Genomic DNA, 21,546 nt, shown 5'->3' with positions numbered 1-21,546 from the left:
TCCAAAGAGCCGGTTTTCCTTTCGTCCAGCTGGTGCCTTTATTAGGTTAGTGCTTGCTCCCTTTTGAGGATGGGATTGTTTTTTTCCCTGAGCTGGGAGAGACCATGCCAGCCCCTCGATCCACAAGTGCGCAGCTCAGAGCCTCCAGTGCTCAGCAAGAGGAGGACCTGGACTCTCCCTGTATCCTTCCAGCTCCCCATGAATTCAATTTAGGTACACTTCCACTATTTTATTTACTTTTTTTTTTTTTTTTTTCTCCTGACAGCACAGGCAGTGATAAGGTCCAGACTTCCATCAGTATAACAGATGGACACAGCTCAAAAGGTGCCTTCAGAGCCTGACTCCTGAGGAAGCATAATGATCTGGGAGATGTGAGGATGAAAGGGAAAATTAAGAAAGCTGGACGCTCTCTCTGTGCCCTCAGGTAAATAATTTCCTCCTTTTCACCTCCCAGCATTGCTTTATTTATGTTCTCAGCTCCTGGAGGCCATGCCCCTTACAAGGTGTACACTTGCAGTGGGGCAGAGCTCAAAGCCCAGATTGGAAGGCACTTAGCTGAAGCTTGGTACCAGGTTTTGGCATGCTGGGTCACCACCACATATAACTGGTGCTGTACATGAGGCTCCACCACACAGAACAACCTTCCAAATCTTGACTCCGGTACAGCAGGTGTGCAACAAAAAGCTACCTGGCCTTGCTATCCAGCCCAGGTTTCTTCAGGTATCACACAGCCCCACCAAAGAGAAGGCAAAGGCAGCCTCTATTTCCGTAGCAAGCATTACAAACAAGCAGCAAAGCAGACTGTTTTTTCCCTCAGCCCTACCCCAGGCAGCAACTCAGCTTTCCCTGCTGCTACCCTCCAGTAAACCTCACACTGGAGTGAGGTACCCCTGAAAAACAGCCCATTCTCCCCCATTCACCCACTCCACTAGGGACAAAAGTAAGAAAGAAAATATTTAAAAACCACTTACCTGCTAGAAGCAGCTCAGCTCCACTGTACAAAGAGCACATCTAAAATGTCTGCCTCTAAACCCAGAGGGTGGTTCAGCTCATCACCCACAGCTGTGCAGTCCAGGCCATAGGAGCCAGGCAATCAAAGAGAGTAGCTGCAGCTGGGCAGGGGGCTGCAATCACTGCACCACAGGGCACAGCCAGTAAGGGGAGTTTGTGTCAGCTGCAGGACCTAGCATGAAATCTGCTTCCTAAAGTTGCTTTCTCTGTAGCTTTTATTTGTCACATCCCAGTACACACCAGATGGTACTTTTGCCATCATGTGGGAAAACTGAGGCACACTACAAGTAAAATGTTCTGTAAAACGTTGGGCAGCAAACAGCAAGATCATGGGGGACCCTGCAGTCCATCCCTTCTGATCTCAAACGCTGCTAGGTTACACCCTGGGCATGCAAAAGGCAATAAAAGAACTCTTGATTCTGACAAAGGCGCACGTAGGGCCAACTGGTTACACCTGGGGGTGAGGAGGGTTGGACAAAGAGGATCAGGAGCCGTGTCTCACTTAATCCTTTCCCACTTTGTCACATTTTTTGAGCTCCCCATGTTCTCTTGCAGCTATTGAAAGGGGAGTTTTTATATCCTCAAATTACTGGAAAGTGCCAGCCTGACATTATCCCCCCTAGGGGAGAGCGCAGGCTCAAAGGGTTTCACTGCTATGTGCTCAAATGACACTGTTCAGAGGAAGCTAGTTCTCTTCACTCTCTCTCTTCTCAGTACCAAGAACCTATAGAAACCATGCAGTAAACCCACTGCACCCACCTACCCATGTTGTTACTTTTCTTTCTGTGCCAAAACCAAGGCTGGTTACACTAAAATACAGTCCTTGAGTAAGCCAGAGGGTGGCTGACTGCTTGTGCTGCCTTATTCTGTGTGCAGAAAAAGGGCTGACTACCTGGTCATCTTTCAGCCAACATGATGGCACTCTCAGTGTCTACTGTCCGGTGGGCTAAACATTTCACACAGCAGCTCATATAAGAAGCTTATATGAGCTTTTTAGCAATAATAATAATAATAATAATCACAAGTTAGCAGTCAGTGCGGTTCATCAAGACCAAAATACTTGCCCTAAAACTCCTGCTGTGCTACTAAGAGACAAGAAAGGAGAGACTGAGGAGTTACTCATGACTCCCAAAAATACCAGCTGCTAAGAAGGTCTGGCTTCTTCCAAATTCTATGCTGGAGGGTTAGGTCGCTTCAACAAAGTACATAGGACCCATCAGGAGGCTCAGAGATGGTTTTTTTTCAGCTGTGGACTCTGAGGGAATTTGCTGGGACTTGTATCTGGTTGGGGAAAGGACAAAACATGACCTATTCAGCTGGTAAAGGCCGTAAGAAGCAAAAGCTAAGAGAGTGGAAAGGGCAGTTGAGGAAATCTTACCTTTTACTCTGCAGAAATTTAATGGTAAATGGATTGAATATGGGTAACATGAAGGAAAAGGGGGAAAAAACGAACCCTCAGAGATGGTTGTATTGTAAACCTCGTAAGTCACTTTGCAAGGCACATACCTCAGCAACATATTTTCCACATTTCACCAACTGCTGTTGTCCAGGCACTTTCTATTTTCAAAACCTTCTATGTATATAAAATGTACACAGGCAGGACAATACTTTTTCATTACATCCTCGTGTTCAGTCGTGTTTTCTTTTCACAAAGATTCTTGGCTTGGAGAAATGAAAAGTGCCATCTCCTAATACAAATCTGTCCTTTTAAACACTTTCAAATTTGCCCTGTTTTAGCTAAATGTGACGTTCTTTGTGAACGTTAAACAGCGGAGACACACACACACACACACACACACACACACACACTCCTGGGGAAGATATTCGTCCATTTAAGGAATGAGAAATCATCACATCCAGCAGCAGGTCTAAATACAGTAATATGAAGGTTCCTTTCGCTCCCCCTGAGCAGGAAAATGTCACTGTGTACCAGACACCCAAATACTCAGGAATCAAGTAAATCCCTCTTTTTTAGGAGGGAGCCAAATACTTCTGTTGAACAAAGATGGGACTGCAGTAGCTGCAAATGCTGGACTCCACTTCTTTCAATGGCTTCTGTACTGACATGGCAGGGCTCAGAGCAGTCACGGGACGTGGCACTGCATTCTCTGCTGGCAGATAAGGCTGAGGGCCATGGGATATCTCACACACTGCCTTCAGCACCTCCTGCTGCTGGGGTGGAATGGAGTGCGGCGTTGCATTCTGCACCCTGCAGAGCCTCCTGCTGGGAGGAAGGGGACCAGAGGAGCTGCATTTTACTCACCGATGATCCACCATCTCACCCTCTGCAACAATGGAGGCAGCCTAGAATTACGGTGCTGTCGCAGCTATCTGCACTGTACTGTGTATTGCATTTCCACCATTCTCTGCGCTGCCTCCTGCTGACATAACCTAGGACTGGAGCAGCTAGAAAATAAACCAACCATCAAGAAAACATTTGAAAAGGACTGAATTTCCATAATGCGCCCACTTTCCTCCCTTTGGCACCCTGTATATTTCTCCCCCAAAAAAGAGCCACAGTAATCCAGTAACAGCCTGGTGTTAAATAGTGGTAACTCATATTTATTACAATTATATACAATCATATTTTATATTTGAAATCTATACATGATCACACGGACGAGCACGCTTGCTTAGTGAGGACAGTGAGACTCAGTTGTTACAAGAATTGCTCCGCTAAGAGGCTCTGATGCAGTGAGTAATATAATTGGACACCACCATTTTAACAGCTGAGAACACAATGCTGCAAATGAGAGGTTTCAAAATTCACCATTTTGATTTGTATATAGCCCCAATAAGGCAAAAAAAAAATAATGGCTGGACTGGGCAAGAGGGCCTGTGGTGTACCTCAGAGCTGGAATTGTTCTCTCTCTTGTAAAGACTGCCTTGCTGAAGCAGGTGCCTGTCACTGGGTAGGTGCAGGTCTCAGCTGATCATTTAACATGGGTTTTCTCCTCACTTAGGGAGAAAAACAAGCTCAGATCCATTGCAAAGATTCAAAATTAACCACTTATTTCAGCATCTGATATCATCTCATTCAGGACAGCTATAAAAGATGTCAAAAACTGATGCTAGCTCCTTGTCTTTGGAGGAAGAAGGGGAGTAATTGCCACGAGTGGGGTCATCTTTTAAGATGTCCTTTTACAGGGGAGCAATCAGTAACAAAGCCACCTGTTCTCATGCATTTTACTGTGGCCATGAAACCTGGACTCGGTCCCTAGCAAGAGGCCACTTTGATGAATGGAAGAGAGCACGTGGGGTGGAAATAGTGTTCCTTGGACCCCACCAGAAATTTAGTGCTCTCAAATACTAGGTAGTTTCAGGAATTTGAAGCTTGGCATAAGGCTTGGAAGAAGGTGGCTGAGACTGAGATCTGGTGAGGAATTAAAATGTTATTTTTTTGGCAATAGAATACCAATTAGTTTGAGAAATAAAATTGAGGGGTATTTTGGGAAACAGCGAGAACTGTTTTGGGGATTATATGGGGATTAAAGGCTTGTGAAATCAAAGACTTCAGGGCAGATAGGTTTCTGAAACGGGATAGAAGGACTCTGGGATGTAGCAAAGAGGCCGACCACTTCAGGAGATGCTGGATGTTTTTGTAAGGGGACTTATTCTGTTGCTGTGGTGCACGGTAAGGCGATTGGTCTTCCAGCCTAGGCAGTGACCCCAGCTCATGGGGGGAAGGTGGGCCTGGGAGGGGAGAAGAAGCCACTGCAACGCTGCACAGCCATGTGGTGAAACGGCCCACCTTGTTCACCAGGCAATCACGACCCTGCTCAAGGTCAATCATGGAAGAATCACTGGAAGGGATGGTGGCACTCCACAAAATGGGAGAGCACCAGGGACAGTGCAGGAGGCTGGGGAAGATGTACAGCAGCATCAGCAGAAGCCAGGGTGCCTTAGTCAATCTCATTCTCATTGCTGGCCCCCTCAGGTCTTCGTAGCTTTTCTACTTGCTCATTAATTTGCCCATCCCCTCCTCTCCGGTCCTCAGTCTGGACACCCATACATTCCTCCTCATCCACGTGGCTCACGTCATCATCCTCATCGTCCTCCTCTTCTTCTTCATTCCTTTTGTTTTCCCTTTTCTCCTCCTCACCCTGCACCTCCATCCGCACTTGGCTCTTGACATCAATCACTGCCTTGTTGCCTTCCTCGGTGCTCAGCAGATGGCAGCTGACCTTCGAACCCTCAGGACTGTGGTTCTCCTTGACCGGTGAGGAGGTGGTGGACTCATTGCTGACAGGTGAGATGTCACTGCTGCTGTTGTGGTTGGCGACAACGGGGTTGGAGGGTGAGCTTGGCTTCACTGGGATCTGCCATGATGGGATCTTAGGGGCTGAAGGGGAGGGAGGAAACTGCCTCCTTAGGGGAGAGAAGGGAGGGAAGAAAAGAAGAGAAAGAGGTTTTTATTAAAAACAGAGGGGTTGTCATTAGAGAGAACAGTATTTGTACTGGGGAAGCCATGTAAAACAGGACTGAGACTTCAATGAACAAGAACAAGGCCACTTCATTTCTTCAGCCAGAATCTCAAAGCGCTTTACAAGCAACCGGTAATTGAGTCTGAACTGATCTTGTTTGGCCAATTTCACAGAGTAAGCTAGCAGTCAGGAATGCTGCCTCTGGAAAGACATGGGTGTCCCTTATAAAACAATCACTAATTAATTGGAAAGGAAAATTCCCACTGGAGTAAGAAGTCAGAGAAATCTGCTCCTTGTGCCTCCGCCAAGAAATTTCACCACCTGGCTCTCGCTTCCACTGTGATACACAGCTATTGCATGCTGCCTTATTACAGTCCAGACTCCATCTCCTAGTCCCAGCACGCACTTTACATGTTTGGGCCAGATCCTGGCTGCTGCAAACTGCCTTAGCTTCTCTGATTTGAATGGAGAGATACTGACTTGCTCCAGCTGAAAATATGGCTGCACTGTCCTCAGTGAGTCCTCTCCAGGTGGACTTTAAGGATTTGACAGTGCCAAGCTAATGCCCATCTCTAAAAGGAGAATTTAAATTCCAAAAAGGACAAATTTAAGTCCAGTAGGGAGTGGTAGTGCCCTCAGAAAGTGATCCATCGTGAAGAGTAAATCAGAAAAGCATGTCTGGTTTGGTACTCCCCATGCATCCTTGCTTTTGTACGTGCAAAATGGGAATATGAAAAGGTATCAGATTCATGTCTGGGATGCTGTGTGGAGGGGATTCTCATGCCCCTCAGGTGAACTGGCTGTGCCTTGGGTAAAAGCAGAGCAGATCAAAGCTGGTTACACTCTAACAGCGAGTGCTTGTGCACAACAGAGTTAATTTTCATATGCTTAACTAGGAAAAGTAGTTGCTCTCAACTCCCTCTTCTCACTGCCACTACTGGCCATGGAAGAACTCTGCTGATCTAGCCTCCATCTCCTGAGAGCTCAATAAGCGAATGTCTGCATTCAACCAGTATCATAAACGCAATCAGCAAATTCATTATGGAGTCTTTCTGGGCTCCAGTGTTGCTGCTGCCTCCTCACTGCAGAATCATTTGCCTTTTTTTTGGAAACTGAAAACTAAAACAATTTTTATCCCTAAAGCTGCATAAAAGAGTGATTTTTCCCTAATGATAGCTCTCGCCCTTGCCCACTCTGGAGAGCTGCTGCTTCTCTACTGCTGGCCATCAGTATTCAGCAGAAAGACTTTGTGCCAAGGAAGACTTATTTGTGTGAAGAAGGAAGTTAGGGACTCATATCAAAGGATCCACAGCTGATAAACACTGAGATCTGATCCTCCTCTTATAACTTATCCCATAGGTTGGGATTTGTATTACTATCATTTCAGACATCCATTGTATAATAAGTCTATGCCTGAGCGAGCCAGTGGAGAAGAACAGGTTCTGCTGAAGTGTCATTTGACCCAGTTGTCCCTAAACATGAACAGATCACATGAACTGCATCCACCACTGGTTCTCTCTACAACAGAACAGAGGTGGCCAGCTCAGATGCAGTCAACCCCTCAAACCAGGTGGAAGGCATCCTCCCTGTTGGGAATGGCAGAGAATTTCTCTATCAGAAACAAAAAGGAAAAATCTTAGTAATTATTAATTACCCAGAGCACTCTGTGATTTAAGGCAAATTTGAAAAGCATTTTGAGACCTGCAAATAGAAAGTGATAGTGGAGTGGTATTATTAAAATAGCAATAACAGGATACAGAGCTAGTTCCTGCTGGAAATGCTTTTCCTCTCTATGATTGAGAGAATCCCAGAAAGCAACCCTTCCCCACACAATCATCTTCTACCAATATATTCCATCCATACCGGTTCAGGAGGAGTCCTTTTAATGAGTAGATCTCAGATTTCAATTCATTAATATTCTGTGACTCCAGAATCCAGTTAGTGGAAGTTGTGGCCTATAACATAGAAAAAAAGATGCAAAGATCAAAGCATGAACCCAGATATAGCTCAAAAATGTCACCTTTTTTCTATCTCATCTTCCCTCTCCTCCCATTTGGGAATCTCAAGTGCTGAGGATAAACTCTATCCTTTAAAATCTCAGATCAGAGCAAAATAACTTCCACAATGAAGAACCTTAAAGATCCCCACAACGATCAGAACTAATAACTGTTTCAATGCGCTCCAACAATTCAAATATTTGCTTTTAGTTTTGGGGACTAATTAATCTTGTTTCTAACAACCACTGCTGAAGCATCTCAAGGGGACCTTTTTTTTTTTTCTGTAGAAGGCAGCCAGCACTACTGAGAATTCAGATGAAGTAAGCTCTGTACAGCATGCTTTTCACCAATATGTCAGACAAAGAAGAAAACACAAAGATGTAAACCAAATTATTTGACACTGACCTATGGAATGATTTCTAGAGCACTAGGATCCAGACAGGCAGTGGGAGTTGCACCGAATCAGGCCCTTTTTCTCTTTTCTATTACTACACTTAGCTGAGGCAATAGATTCAAATATTGCATATTAACAACTGGTTTAAAACGACACCCTCATTTCTCCTAGATCATGAAATAAAGAGTCAATTACCTGCATTCTGTGGTGCTTAGAGGTGGACTGATAAATTACGCCTGAAAGCTCCAAAAACTTTCTGCACTAGATCTGAACAGAGCTACACTTGAGTTACCAGATTGTATCTCCAGGAAGCAGCTGGACTAGGCACTGTCTCTCTGATATTTCAAAGCAATGAATGCAGTTTGGTGGGGAAAGATGATAAGTAACTCGTGGAAGCTGCTGTCAGCACTGCATCTGAATTGCTATGGGATATCAGGCAGAAATTAGAGTAAGGTAACAACAGAAGAGAACATGCTGCACATAATACTTTCTGCATTTTTTTTTTTAACCCTTTTGGGAACTTGAAAAATGGGAACATCATCCTGAAAGAGAGACCACATTACGACTACCCCCATCCAAACACTGTACCAACTCCTGCAGTGATGGGCTGAGCATGGGACCAGAGAACACTCACTTCTAACACTTCCCACAGTAATTGCTGCTAAAAGCCAATAGGAACGAATGCATTTATGAGAGTTTCTCCAGAGATAATCCTTGTAAATTCTCCGATGAAGGAAGCCAGGACTGGAATAACAAAACCTCCTTCTTGCCAGCTCCTATGAGCTGCAGCCAGGACTGCTGGTTTCTCCTTACCACCCCAGACTCACCACAATCAGAATTCCCCCAGTGCTGGGCAGCCCTGAGCACCTCCACAGCCAGCACCCTGCACAGGGACTTCTGGGCTACCAACCCAGGGAGCAGCTCAGCCTGTCGTAGCTGTGATATACACAGATGTGTTCCCTTGAGATTCACACTCCCAGCCCTCAGACAGCAAGAATCCAGGAGCCACTGTTCTGGCTCTCCAAGACCTTGAAAGCTACAGCAGCACGTTAACAAGGGAGTGATTTCCACTCACTGGCCTGCAAAGGACTCAAATTTCCAAAACACATATGGTGCCAGATGCCTAGGATTTAGAAATAAAATCTGACATCTGGGGCTTTTTAGCCAGTCTCTTTAAAAACAGTTGTAGAAAACTCAAGCCTTGAATTTTTATGTACGTTTTTTAATTACTTAAAGTCCCTCTTTTTAATTTTTTACAGCATGCCAGTAGGAGTTTGAAAAGCAGATATAAAAACTTACATTACAGCTGAGAAAACACAGCTTTTATTCTTTGGTTTGTGGGGTTGCCCAAGTTTGTCTTTGTACACATGAGGTTTAGATATCATAACAATGTGTGCTACCATTTCAGTGTGGGGGGCGGAAGGGGGGCAGGAAAAACTTCTTTAAGACTTTCTAAACCACCAAGACTCTTATGCCCTTTTCCCTTCTTAAAGCTCAACATGTGGCCTTAATCTTAACACTTACGACCTGAAAACAGTTTTCCAATTTCCGGACTGGCTCCAGGCCACTGACAGGCCACAGTTCCCAAGGAAAATTGAAGTAGAGTGTTGTGACCATAAACTGACTTTCATGCTTGGGTTTACAGCTGTGCCACTGAGGGATTCCTACTGTACAGTGTGCACACCACATAGTCAGCTGTGGCCCACCAGTTACACACCATCAAAGGGTTTGTATGAGATTAAAGAATAGGTACGGGGAGAAGTCAAGTACTCATGCTACAGAGAGAAGATTACAAGGCATTGTGTAAGGGATTTAATAGTAGAACCAAGAGTCTCTCCCTGTACAGAGAATACTGAAAGATTACTGGAACCTGAATAATCCCAAATTTATTAGTGAAAGGAAGGTGCCATCTCTGCCTGACTGGTTTAAATCCATCCCAACTCACATCTAACCAGCATCTAATGGCTGACAGAATGCTTAGGCCAATAGCTGCAAATTAGTTCAGAGACAAATAGTATTGTCTCATTGCCAGAAAGAAACTATTTTGGTTAAAATTGTTATCTAAAAACACAGGTAAGGATACAAACCAGCCAGAACCAGTGGCTTTACTGCCAAAATAAACTGACCATTTATTTCCATATAATAAGAAGAACTACAACAGATATAAGGAGTACTAACACTATTTGATAGGGCAAACTCTCAGCTACAAAACACTATTTTTCAACACAGACACCACCATTAGCTATGAACTGTTGCCACCAATGAACACGAGACTGCATGCTGTGCTCTTAAAAATCTGCTCTAGTAGAAGTGACCACTCTTGCTACTGCTGAACTGCACTATCCACCACCTCACTGTGTTCACGTCCACCATTTGATTTACATAAACTTATGTTCAGCAAACGTTAATGAATGTCAATGGATGCATTTTTTTACATGGAGGAATTCAGCTACGCACCTTTGCTTCATACACACTTCCATGCCAGAAGCCATTCTGTCAGACTGCCTCTCTGCTGCCATCTGTCACACAGCAGCTGAACGTAACAGAATGTTGGTGGGAAGGTTTAACCTCTACTGCCATCCCACCAACATCCACCTCTGACATCGTGGGCCAACATAATAAAACAGGAGGCATTACTTTTGGAGCAGCCCCCATATTTCATTGGGTAGCCAGTTAGAATCCAGTGTTTTAAACAGCCTATGTTGATATAAGATGCAAAGATACTGGTGGGGGACGTTACAGATGAAGGCTGGATTGTGAACCTAATGAGGTGCTTTTCATGAGGACGCAGAAGAAGCCAGGCATCTTCTAGGTAATGTCCTAAAAGTGAGGAACTGGAGGCGGATACCTTGGAAGCAGCCAGTTCTTGGGTGAGCTCCTGGATTTTCTGTTGTTGCTGGATTAGCATTTCTTGGACAGCTGCTAAAGTTGTCTGTAACTGAGTCACTGCGAGGGAAAAAGCAGGAGAGTGTTAAACTGAGATACATACACACACGTCCTTCCTGCTGTCTTACTACAAAGATGCCTCTATTCCTACTATATCTAATTTATCTATGCCCGCCTGCTCACTTTAATCCATATGATTTATCTGCACTACGGGTAATCTACCTGCACTGCATCTAACCTCCAGTATTTCTAGTTTATCTTTCCATTGTATAGATGTCTATAGCCCACAGTATATCCGTCTAAAACCTCTCCCTTCTAATTATATTGGTTTATGATTTGTACATCTCCCTGAACTTACACAATGTTTGTATCATTTATCTATCTCGGGCCTCACACAAGCAAACTCTGGGGCTAGCTCCAGCCTGGAACGAGGCTGGTCTCAGGACTGACCTCAGGGTATCATGAGAAATGAAAGATGCTTATCTTCACACCCGCCACTAAGAAGTGTAATTAGCATCCTCCTGCTTTCAGCCCACCAGCTTTTTCACCCCGATACCTCTAGCAAACTCTAATGAAAATCACATTGCTTTTCCATCCCATCAACTGCATATTCTTTGTCTGTTTTTCCTTTTAATTCAAGAGAACACCCAGTATTTCCCTCCTACATCACAGCAAATACTGATCAACAACTGCTAGACTCCAACTCCAGTTGCAGGAGAACTTTTTCTACTTTGGCACTTTATCCAAAGCTTCCAGGCAGTAAACAAGCTGATAAAATAAAATAAAATTAAAAACTCTATTGGTATGACAGGTAACAGCTAATCCAGACCATCATTAGGGCATCAGGTAATGAACAGGCACCCTATAGAGTCAATAACAGAGAAGGTGGCCAGGGTCAGGGAGGCACAGTAATTACAGACTCTCCTGACCCAGCGCTGGATTTTCAGATGGAAACTGGGGGGAAAACACCAAAAAAAAAAGCCCAGAAAACATCAGAGAAGCAGAAATTAAAAATGAACTTTACAGCCCTCCGAAAGGCTGTCATTTTATTCCCCTTATTAATATTCTGAGGTTGGGAGCCTTTCCGTAAAAACATAATTAATTGAGGCCGCGCCGACAGTAAACAAGCAATTTCAAATTAAACCGAAATGACGGCGGCTTCATTTGCAAATGTGAACAGATTCTCAGAGCAGATAAATGAAGTCACCACATAAAGTGGAGATGTAGGGAAAGAAGAGGGTGGGGGTCTTGGCAGAATGGAGGATACAGGGAGAAAGGCTTTGAGGGGTGAATTGATGGAGTCATTAATCTTTACCTGTCTGTGTCACGCTGCCACTCATCTCAGCAATGTTTGACTCAATCCTCTGAAGTTGTTTCCTATCTTCTTTGCCTCCCATGATGAGAGGGAGTAGGTATTTCTGCACGGAGCACATATATTTTTTTAGGAAACAGGGATATGCAAAACAAATTTCTAATCTTTCTGAAACGACCTCAAAGCCCACTATGCAAACCTCAGTCTTTATCACAGAGCCAGGGATCATTTATCCACACACCTGGCTGAAGGAAGAAATTCCTTCTAACGTAGGCATTAAGAGAAATTGCAGAAAAAAAGATATGAGTTTTGTGGTTGTGTTTTGGGGGTGCAGCTCATAACTCTGTCTAATGTCTCCTGGGACAACTACGTCTAGAGAAAAAACGATGACATATAGGATACAATTTCAGATGTTATGCTTGCAAACGTAAGGGTGTTAACAGTATTTGAGCTGTATCAACAAGGCAAAAAATGAAGTTGGACAAAGAAGGGAAAGGACCTTGAAAGGACAGAGGAAGCACAAGAGAGGGAACAAAAGTTGTTATAACATGTTGGGAACCCTGGCATGGGAGGGTTAGAGTAGTGGAGGGGAAAGCAGAGATGTGAAGAAAAAGGAGATGGAGCAAAGTTAAGAACAGTAGGAGAGAACTGAGGAATCTGACTAAAGGGAGTGAGAAGCTAGGTACCACAGGAAGGGAGGCAGATCACACAGCCATGAAACCTACATCATTCTGCCCTTGCAGAGGATGGTTTTAGCCTAACAGGTCACAACTCTCCCCTACATACCACAGATCCTTCTGCCAGCACTACTCATACGAATTGAATATGCACTCTAAGATGAGCACAGCCACGTCCAACAAACAGCAGGTGAAAAGGAATGAGAGAAGAATGCTCTAGGATGTGGATACAACCCTACTGGCATCTATCAACTCTTCTTCACCCTGGCTTTTGATTGCGTGCACACACACGTAGGGCATGCATTCAGAACCCTTTCTGAGACAGAGCTCATTATCCAAACTGACACGTGTGGGACAGCACTCTTTTACACTTAATAGCACTGGTTTAAGATTTCACTGTTGCTGTACACAGCTCTTGCCCTCACAATGTGTCTGTGTGCACATATGTTTGCACTCAGACATTCTGAAAACTAAATAGCTTTTGATGACTTTCATGAGCAGTTCTCTTTTAGTTCTTACAGAACACACATGGACAACTATGCCTTATCCTACCATCCTGTCTTTCATGTAGAAATCACTATTTGCAAATTCCCTCAAAATGCCATGAAGGGCAGAGGGAATTTATCAACTGTCTCCAAAGATTTCTTACTCCTATAAAACAATATGGGTCTCTGTTGGGCGCACAGTATGTCTTATGAGGTTTGGATAGACAGCAAAGCAAAATCTGTAAACAAAAAAACCAGCAATAGGATGTATTAATAGCATTAGTGACATCATGCCAAAAATTTTATGTAAATCATCAATATGTGTTAGATATGTGTCACTTAGTAACAGCAATGTGTTAAGATCTGCAAGGCCCAGCAGCTGTTGTCCGAACATCTCTCTGGACACTGATCAGCCACATCAGTAAAGCTGGCATCACTTCTTTAACATAAAAAACAAGAGGATACCATAGCTCAGAAAAAGCCATCCTCTTAAGTTGTGTAACTTTGCTTGCATAGATAAAATACGTTGCTAAATCTGGCCTCCTTCTCTTACTTTAAGATCCAGAAAATTAATGAGAAGATGGGATAAGAAATTCAGTTTAAAAAAAACAAGGCCAACTCTTGATTTATACTAAAAAAGGCTGTAGCATTATCTAATGTCACTTACCACAATGCTGAAAAGTAAATCCAGAGTGAACAAGTATGTTAAATGAGAGAAACACTGCACAAGAAGTAAGGAGAGGCTCCTGCCTCTGTGATACACAAGAGAACACACACTTGCTCTATGCTGGTCCAAGCTCTCTGGAATATAACTATGGGATGTATGGCAGAGCTGGCAGTTAGCACCTTCTTTCAACCTTCCAACCAGTCAAAGAAGACTTTGTTAATGCAGGGTGCAGGATCAGCAGTGCACAAACCATTAGGCTGTGGATATGACAGTAATATCTGCTGGCCCATGCTGAGAAAATCCCTTTACTGACCTGTGCTCAGTTTCAATAAGTTTTTATTTATATATGTGATGAAAATGACCTTGCTTCTAGCAGTTAAGAGATCCACTGCTGAAAATTATTTGACTGCTTGCCATTTTTTGACTGCACATTTTCATGTGAAGTGCCTACATTTCTCAGATATACCAGTGGCGGTGGCAGCAAGAGCTGAGATGCTTCACCAGCTTAGAACCAACCCGAGCATTTGGACACAAGCAGCATAACATCATCTTCTCAGAGTACAGAGTAAGCCTTTGGGAGAAGTGAGAGAAATATTACCTTGTAAAGTTGGTGGAAGCCAAATGCAATTCCTGCCATTATGATAGCCAAAGCCCCATAATCTCGCCATCTGGAGCCAGGTGGATCTAAAAGTGAAAATCAAGAAATAATCATGGGAAGAAGTGCAGGTCACAACATTTTCAACTGTTCTCCCAGTATGCCCATTTTATCAGTAAAAAAAGCACTGAACAATGCTAGTTCTGTTTCTTAGCAGGCACAGACTTAATGGATGGGGCATTAGGATGCTGGTAGCCTTCAGGTACAGCATGTAGGCTCCAAACCCTACAACACTGAAACATCTTTCCAGACCTCTTCATTGACAGTGGCCTTGCTCAAGGTGTCAAAGGGAGACAAATCACAACAACTGTTTCTCCCTATTCTTTCCTTGCAAAAGACACTCTGAACCTTAATGCATGTACCCAGACAACTGTGGTGTCAGTGCTAGCTAAGGTTAACTCATTACTTGAATACCACTTCCTCTCAGTACTGCAATTTTTACAAATTGAGGACAAAGCCAAAGCCTCAGAAGAGTGCAGAAAAAAGGAAGAAGGAAGTGTTAAGTGGAAGAACAAAAAACTGCCAGGGCAATAAATGGGTCTATAAACACCATATCAGCAGTTACAGACCCTTTCAATAAGGAAGGATATAGTGTCTTTCAAGCCTGTTATTGTGAATAGGGATCAAAGCACATACAAATAGCAAAGACAAAACATGCAATTAAATATCTAAAGAGAGACAGCTAAAGGGGAAGAGAAAAACTTGAGACATGTAACATACAACTCTGCAAAGGAGCATAAAGACTCAGCAGAACAAAGCAGACATGGCACAGACTGCTCCTCCAAGCAGAATCAGAAGACACCTATAGTTTTCACCAGCTTCATCTTTTCACCTCCCTCACAGTTCCCTTAATGAATCTTCCACTGCCCCCGGTTTTCTTTAATAAAGAGGATGCAGAGTGATCTTTCCTGAAGTTCAGTGGCAGGATGTGGGCAGAACTGATGAGGAGGAGGCTGGTGTGCAGTCTCTAACCAGACAGATCCAACTCTATATGTGACCTGCAATGTCTAGGGAACGCAGTCTGTTCTCCGAAGATTCAATTTGTGCTTAGCTGGCTGACATGACTGGAAGATCGTCTCCTTTCTGCTTTGTTCACCTATTGCAGAGATCTTCCTCAGGAATTTCACTGCAACAATTATTCCCAATCCCAGCCCTCAGGTCCTCCAGACAGGCACTGACCCAACCACTGGCACCTCCACCTTCTTCTACATTTATGATACAGTTTCTCAGATTATCCACTGGGCAGAAATCTGAACAAATTAAAGCAGCTCTGCCAGAATCCCCAAATAGTAACACCAGCAGTATTTGGGGCTGATTTGGCTGCTGTATTGGAACTTAGGCACACGATCAAATTATCATAACTTTTTAACATAATGAATTAACACACATCAGCTAAGCTGCAGTAACTGGCTGCGTACATGTCAGGATTTAAAATGATCTTTGGCTGGTCTTGCTGCAAATCCCAGCCCTCCACCCCAGCTCCCCATCCTCACTCTGCTCCCATGGCCGTTTCTGGTACCCGAACTCTGAATTCCGCCCAGTGTCCAATTTCTGCCTTGAACTCCTGACTGAAAGCATCTTTCCCTGACAGTGCTGAGCTGCCTACTGCACATGGTTAATGAAGTTCAGAGGTCAGTGTGTCCAGCTGCAGCCTGTCCTGGGCTGTCCCCAGCAGCAGTGACCTCAGGGCAGGATGGGCACACCTGTAGCACCCACCCCTCTGCCCTTTCACCTCTCTCATCTCTCCCTTGTTCTTGCAATGCTGGAGCTAAGAACATTTTATTGCCCCCTGGTTTTCATTATTAATGAAAAGGGACCAGATTGATCTTTCCTAAAGTTCAGAGAGTCTATAAAGACAAGAAGCTGAAATGCCATTTTACTCGTTTTAGAGATGTGTGAAATAATTCTGTCTTGTGGCAAAAAAAAAAAAAAGGGGGGTGGAGAGGAAAACTCAGTGCGTGAGGGACACAGTAAAGACTGTGCATTGACCACATCAATATTACGATGCTGTGAAGAATGTCACAGCTCTGCCTGGAATCCACATTCCATCTTCCTTCTGTCTGCAGTGGAGGGAGGGCTCCAAGTGGCTCAGCTCACACTGACTTCAAATTCCCCACTTGTAAAGCTGGGAAAAAAATTCAGAGAAAGCGAAGAAGCACTCATAGCCCAGCAAGCCTGTGGGCAATGAAAGCCTTCCTGAATAGGCACAGGAACCAGGTAGGCACTGAACCTTTCAGCCTCAGAAATCCTGGGAAGGACACCGATGTTTTCTCCAGCTGAAGTCCGTTTCATTTGTAGCAGCAACTGCAAATTGCACTTCCTGAGCAAACACTATTTTGAAGATCCCCACTCACCTCAGAATTAGTTTTCTTGACATCAATTAATTAGGCTTCGTGCATCCAAGTAAGGTCAGCCCCTCACTAACAACCACATATAAAACCACAGAAACTGAGGCCAGAAAAGGTGATTTTCAGAGAGCAAACAGTGAACCCATGCAGAGGAGATGGGGAAAGAGCAACAGGAGTCTGGATTCCAGTCACCATTTTTAATTGTAGGAAAAAGCAGCCTGTGTTTTACAGCCTCCTTCCTAATGAAGACACAGGGGCAGGAGGAGATCCAAAAGGCAAGAGAGCCCATCACACCTTATTTTAAAGGCTGTGTAAAATCTCTACAGAATAGCATGCATGGAGACCATAAACACCATGGGGAAGAGAGAGGCAGTACCAGCAAGGAGCACACAGCTCTGCACACCTCGCCCAGGAACTCCCCTGAGTTTGTGTGTAATTAGAAAGGTTAGAAAGGTAGAAAAATATATAAACCCAATTAATCATTTAAATATTTAAAGTCAGATTTTTGTCCTCACTGCTGGATTAGTATATTTCATAACGCCAATAGCAGACAACCCTGGTTTTTTTTCCTTGTGTGTGTTTTTTTACTGGAGGTTCATTTTAGAGCATGTTTAAACTAGTCAGATTGAGTGATGCTTCCAGCAACTAATCGCATGTCAAATAAAAGATATTTTATGTAATAAATTACCGCTACAAGTAATTCAAATGTCATTTATCAGTTTTATTATCAGTCAGGCAAAGTCTTGTTTCTCTACATTAATCAAATTCAAGCTTTTTTTTAAGCTTTTTTTTTTTTTTTTTTAAGCAGTTTTGACACCTCTTGGCAAAAGTACAAACCAGAGGGAAGGAGTTACTCCTCCAGAACAGGGAGGGGAAATAGTAGAGATCATATTAGGCTAAAATACAGCGTCAAGAAACTTTCAAAGCATCACTCTTCTCTCTTTCCCCCTGAAGTTACTTAAACCAAACCCAGTTCAGCATATAAGAACTATGTTACTGTGAATGTGTACAAACACACTTCTTGAACTCTTAAAGAAAGCACTGACATGAGTTATTTCCAATGAAAGACTTGAACGTTGAGTAATATGTAGACCAGCAGTAGAATTTGAGCAAAAGGAAGTATTTATGTGGTATACATTATTTCCTGCAACTTCAAAAAGCCTGAGCTGACTGCAGCAGGAGAAGATCAAGCAAATAAAATAAAAAAATGCGCACAGGATTTATTGCTCTGACTCACAAGAGTGGACATCTTACACTGGAGCTGCTGGCAAGATCACCAACTCAGCTGTTTGCTTGGCATGAACTCCTGAGATGGTTCTGAAGCCACCCTGAACTTCTGCACCTGTAACCCACTGTTCTAACAGTCCTTAAACATGAACAGCTTGGTGGCAGGGGAACAAAGAGAAATTAGGTTTCACAAGTCACTAGTTAGTGCTTTGCAGCACGGTATCTCAACAATTTCTCTTCTTTTTGCTCTGAAATTTCCTCTCTCTAGTGTCAGGATTTGGTCTAGAGGTGTCAAGATTACTCAGAAAAAATTTTAAAATCAAACACAAAGTGTTTCCCAGTCTCTGAGACCTAACCTCCAGCACATCAGCTGCTGCTTCACAAGAAACTCAGATGTCATCTACAGAAGAAGCACATGTAACCAATAATCTTGTCACCACTTTCAGTATTAAGACGTTCCCACCCACAAATCAACCTTTGGATTTAGCAGTCTACCTATTTCATTAGTCCTTTAGCTATTGACATTCACTGACACTCGCTGAGTGTTTATGTCGACCAAATGGTGGAGGTGAGCACAGTGAGGTGGTGGCTGGTGCATTTCAGCAGTGCTGATGTTGACAGCAGTCACTTCTGCTGGTGCAGATTTGTACGAGTGCAGCACGCAGGTTCCTGTTTATTACTGGTGAAAATACACAGGTAATGGTAAATGGAAAAATACTGCTTTGTAGCTGAGAATCTGCTCTATCAAATAGCATTACTGTGCCTTTTGTAGGTGTTGTAGTTTCCAGTGAAAGCAATGGGAGGCATTACTTTCGGAGCAACCTACATATTCAGCTATTTCTTCTTTTTATACATCCATTTAAAGATTAAACAGAAGGTCTTCCAAGAATGGCTGGAGAGGAGAGGAACAACAGTATCCAATCAACCTACTGCCACTGCTTCCCAGATGTTGTGGGCTGCTAAACAAGCCTGGCTCACAGGCAGAAGCTTTTGGTTCAGATTACTTAAAAAGCATTAATCAGATCACAAAGCTAGAGCATAAGTTTACAATCAAAACTCCTAAAAAAACCTTGGCTTTGGTGGTATTTTTATTCACCTTTAGTTTCTAAGCATTACAGAATAATATTTTCTAAGCTCTCTTTGGAGCAGCTCCTGGGAACTGTTTGATTTTTAAATATTAGTTAAGATTCTTAACCTACTAACAAGAAATAGGAAGCTGGTGCTCTGAGGAAAACCAAAATAGTAAAAGAGGGAAAAATTGATAAAGCTGTAAGGGTGAACAACAACAGTGCTTTCCAGTTTGAATTGCACACTTCTTTCCTGCTGTCCTCGTATTAGCAGAACACTACAAAGTAAGAGAAGATCAACTCTTGCATTGTTCAGTTCTGATGGGTGACAGCTGAATGACCAAGTGATGGCACAACAGGGATCTGACATTGATTCTTCAGCAATTTTGCTGTTTCTTCAGACTTTGCTTTTCTGGCATGTTCTATGAACTTCAGGTATTATTAGCAGGCAGAATGCAGTCCTGGAGCTCACCAGCACACCCCAGTACAACTGTAAGAAATATTCCAGCTCTGAGCTGGACGCCATCACAAATGTTTTTCTTCCCAGATTGTAGCAAACCAGAGTATTTCAAAACTCAGAGAACGAGTCCAGTATTATCTCTAACAGTAGCAAACCTGTGTCATAAACTAATAAACACAGCCCTGAGCAGACTGTTACCCTGGTCAGTATCTGAGCTAGAACTGCTTAGGAACAATATCAGAATCCAATTCCTAATACTCAGCAGGTAAGCAAAGTGCTTTGCAAACTGCCAGCCACACATGTGAGCTGAACAGCTTCTTTTGATGGATTTTTAATGGTGTGTACTTTGGTTTTTATTGTTTGGAGCTTAGATACTTTTTTGCGAGGTTTATTTTAAAATGCAAATGTATATGTAAATTTTAAGCCTACAGAGATTATGTTGGGACTTTAAAAATTCTCTGGGAGTACATTTTGTACACAAAATCATACAATCCTATTCACTCTGTCTACGCAGCATTTCTGCTGTCACCTCTTTCATTAAGACTGAAGATAGAAATCTTGATAAAAATAAGCACCACTCCTAAATGGTCATTATTATTTGTAACTTCAGAGCACTCTTAAAACTCAGTCACACTGCAGTCCAGTGTGCCAGACCTTAAACTCACACGTGGGAAGTCACAGACTAAGTCCAGAAGACATTATATTCTAGTCTACTATTCCTGCTGAAAATAAACTGCTTTCAAGTAACTATTCAAGGCATTAACTGTTCAGCTGCTTGGCTTGTTAAGAAAATAAGTTCTCAAGCACAGATGAAATAATGATGCACTTTTATATCACCTTCCATCCAAGAATCTATCAGCACTATTGTATACTATGATCTATATGTTAGGAAATCCTACTGATGAAGGGAAGCATGACCCATAGTTTTAGAAGGGAAAACTTTGTCCCACACTAGATAAATGCTTTTTCAAGTCCTTAGAGCAAGTCAGAAGCTAATTTCTATTGACTATAACCTTTCATGACAAGAGGCGTCATAGGCTGGTTTGTGTTGGATTTTATTTTTGTAGACCATGATCATTTGTATCACATTTTCCTTGTGCAGTAATATGTTTTTTTAGCTCCATCTCGCAGCAGACATCAATAGGTATGGAGAGCACACAACGTAACATTCAGTATCTGATTCTGACAAAAATTACAGTGTTATTGGAACTGAAATCTAGGCCCAGAAATGCTTTTCAAGGGGTTACTTACTATATAGCACAGGGTGAGCAGGCTGAGCTGGCACCAGCTGTGTAGAAGGACCTGGGGACTGCGGCTCATCCGCGCTGGTGCCCGACTGCTGAAAAGCCAGGTCAATTTCTTCATCTGTCAGGCCTGGGGGAGCAGAGGAAATGAGATCATTTTTAGCACCTTTACCCACTTGATGCACACATAATTAAATTCCGAAGGAAGGCAGAACCTTTTCAAGCTGCAAAGAATTTTGTCACCAACTTGAGCAGTACTGCCTCCCCAATTTTGGATTCACTGGAATCTCTCCCTCTTTCTCTGCTGCAATTTAACCTTAAGCGACAGAATATTAGCCTCAACGCTGCTTCCAAATGTGGCTCATTCAATTTCCTTAATTTATCCTTGAGTTTATTGCTGCTTTTGAAGTAGCTTTCTATTGCAATTCTCCATTCTTCCTCCGAAAAAAAGATACCATCAACTGCAAATGTGGCTCATTTTAATCTGTAATGGTGTAAAAAAAAAAAAGAGGGGAAAAAACTAACAATAATGCATGAAAACAGACAGGGAAACAAAAAACTAATTATTGGGTTAGACGACTAATTAGTCTAGATCGTTTCCGAAGACGGGAATAATTTGCTTTATTTTATGACAAATGCAGAAATAAAAAGAAAAAATCAGGACTGACTGTGATTAGTATGAATGGGACACA

General features: G+C 43.0%; 1 protein-coding gene across 1 annotated transcript; it reads right to left on the bottom strand.

The window, feature by feature from the left end:
• Positions 1-3,547: 3,547 nt before the first annotated feature.
• On the bottom strand, positions 3,548-21,033 carry PEX14 (peroxisomal biogenesis factor 14; the record flags this gene model as incomplete). Its single annotated transcript, XM_019622461.2, has 6 exons — positions 3,548-5,379; positions 7,299-7,390; positions 10,675-10,772; positions 12,028-12,130; positions 14,452-14,537; positions 20,862-21,033. Coding segments are annotated over 6 exons (1,017 nt in total), but the record flags the coding sequence as incomplete, so codon positions are not given.
• Positions 21,034-21,546: the final 513 nt, after the last annotated feature.

Source organism: Meleagris gallopavo, chromosome 23, assembly GCF_000146605.3.
Source record: "Meleagris gallopavo isolate NT-WF06-2002-E0010 breed Aviagen turkey brand Nicholas breeding stock chromosome 23, Turkey_5.1, whole genome shotgun sequence".
Classification (NCBI taxonomy): domain Eukaryota; kingdom Metazoa; phylum Chordata; class Aves; order Galliformes; family Phasianidae; genus Meleagris; species Meleagris gallopavo.
The sequence above is the reverse complement of the archived record's forward strand: the minus strand, read 5'-3'. Positions and strand labels throughout refer to the sequence as shown.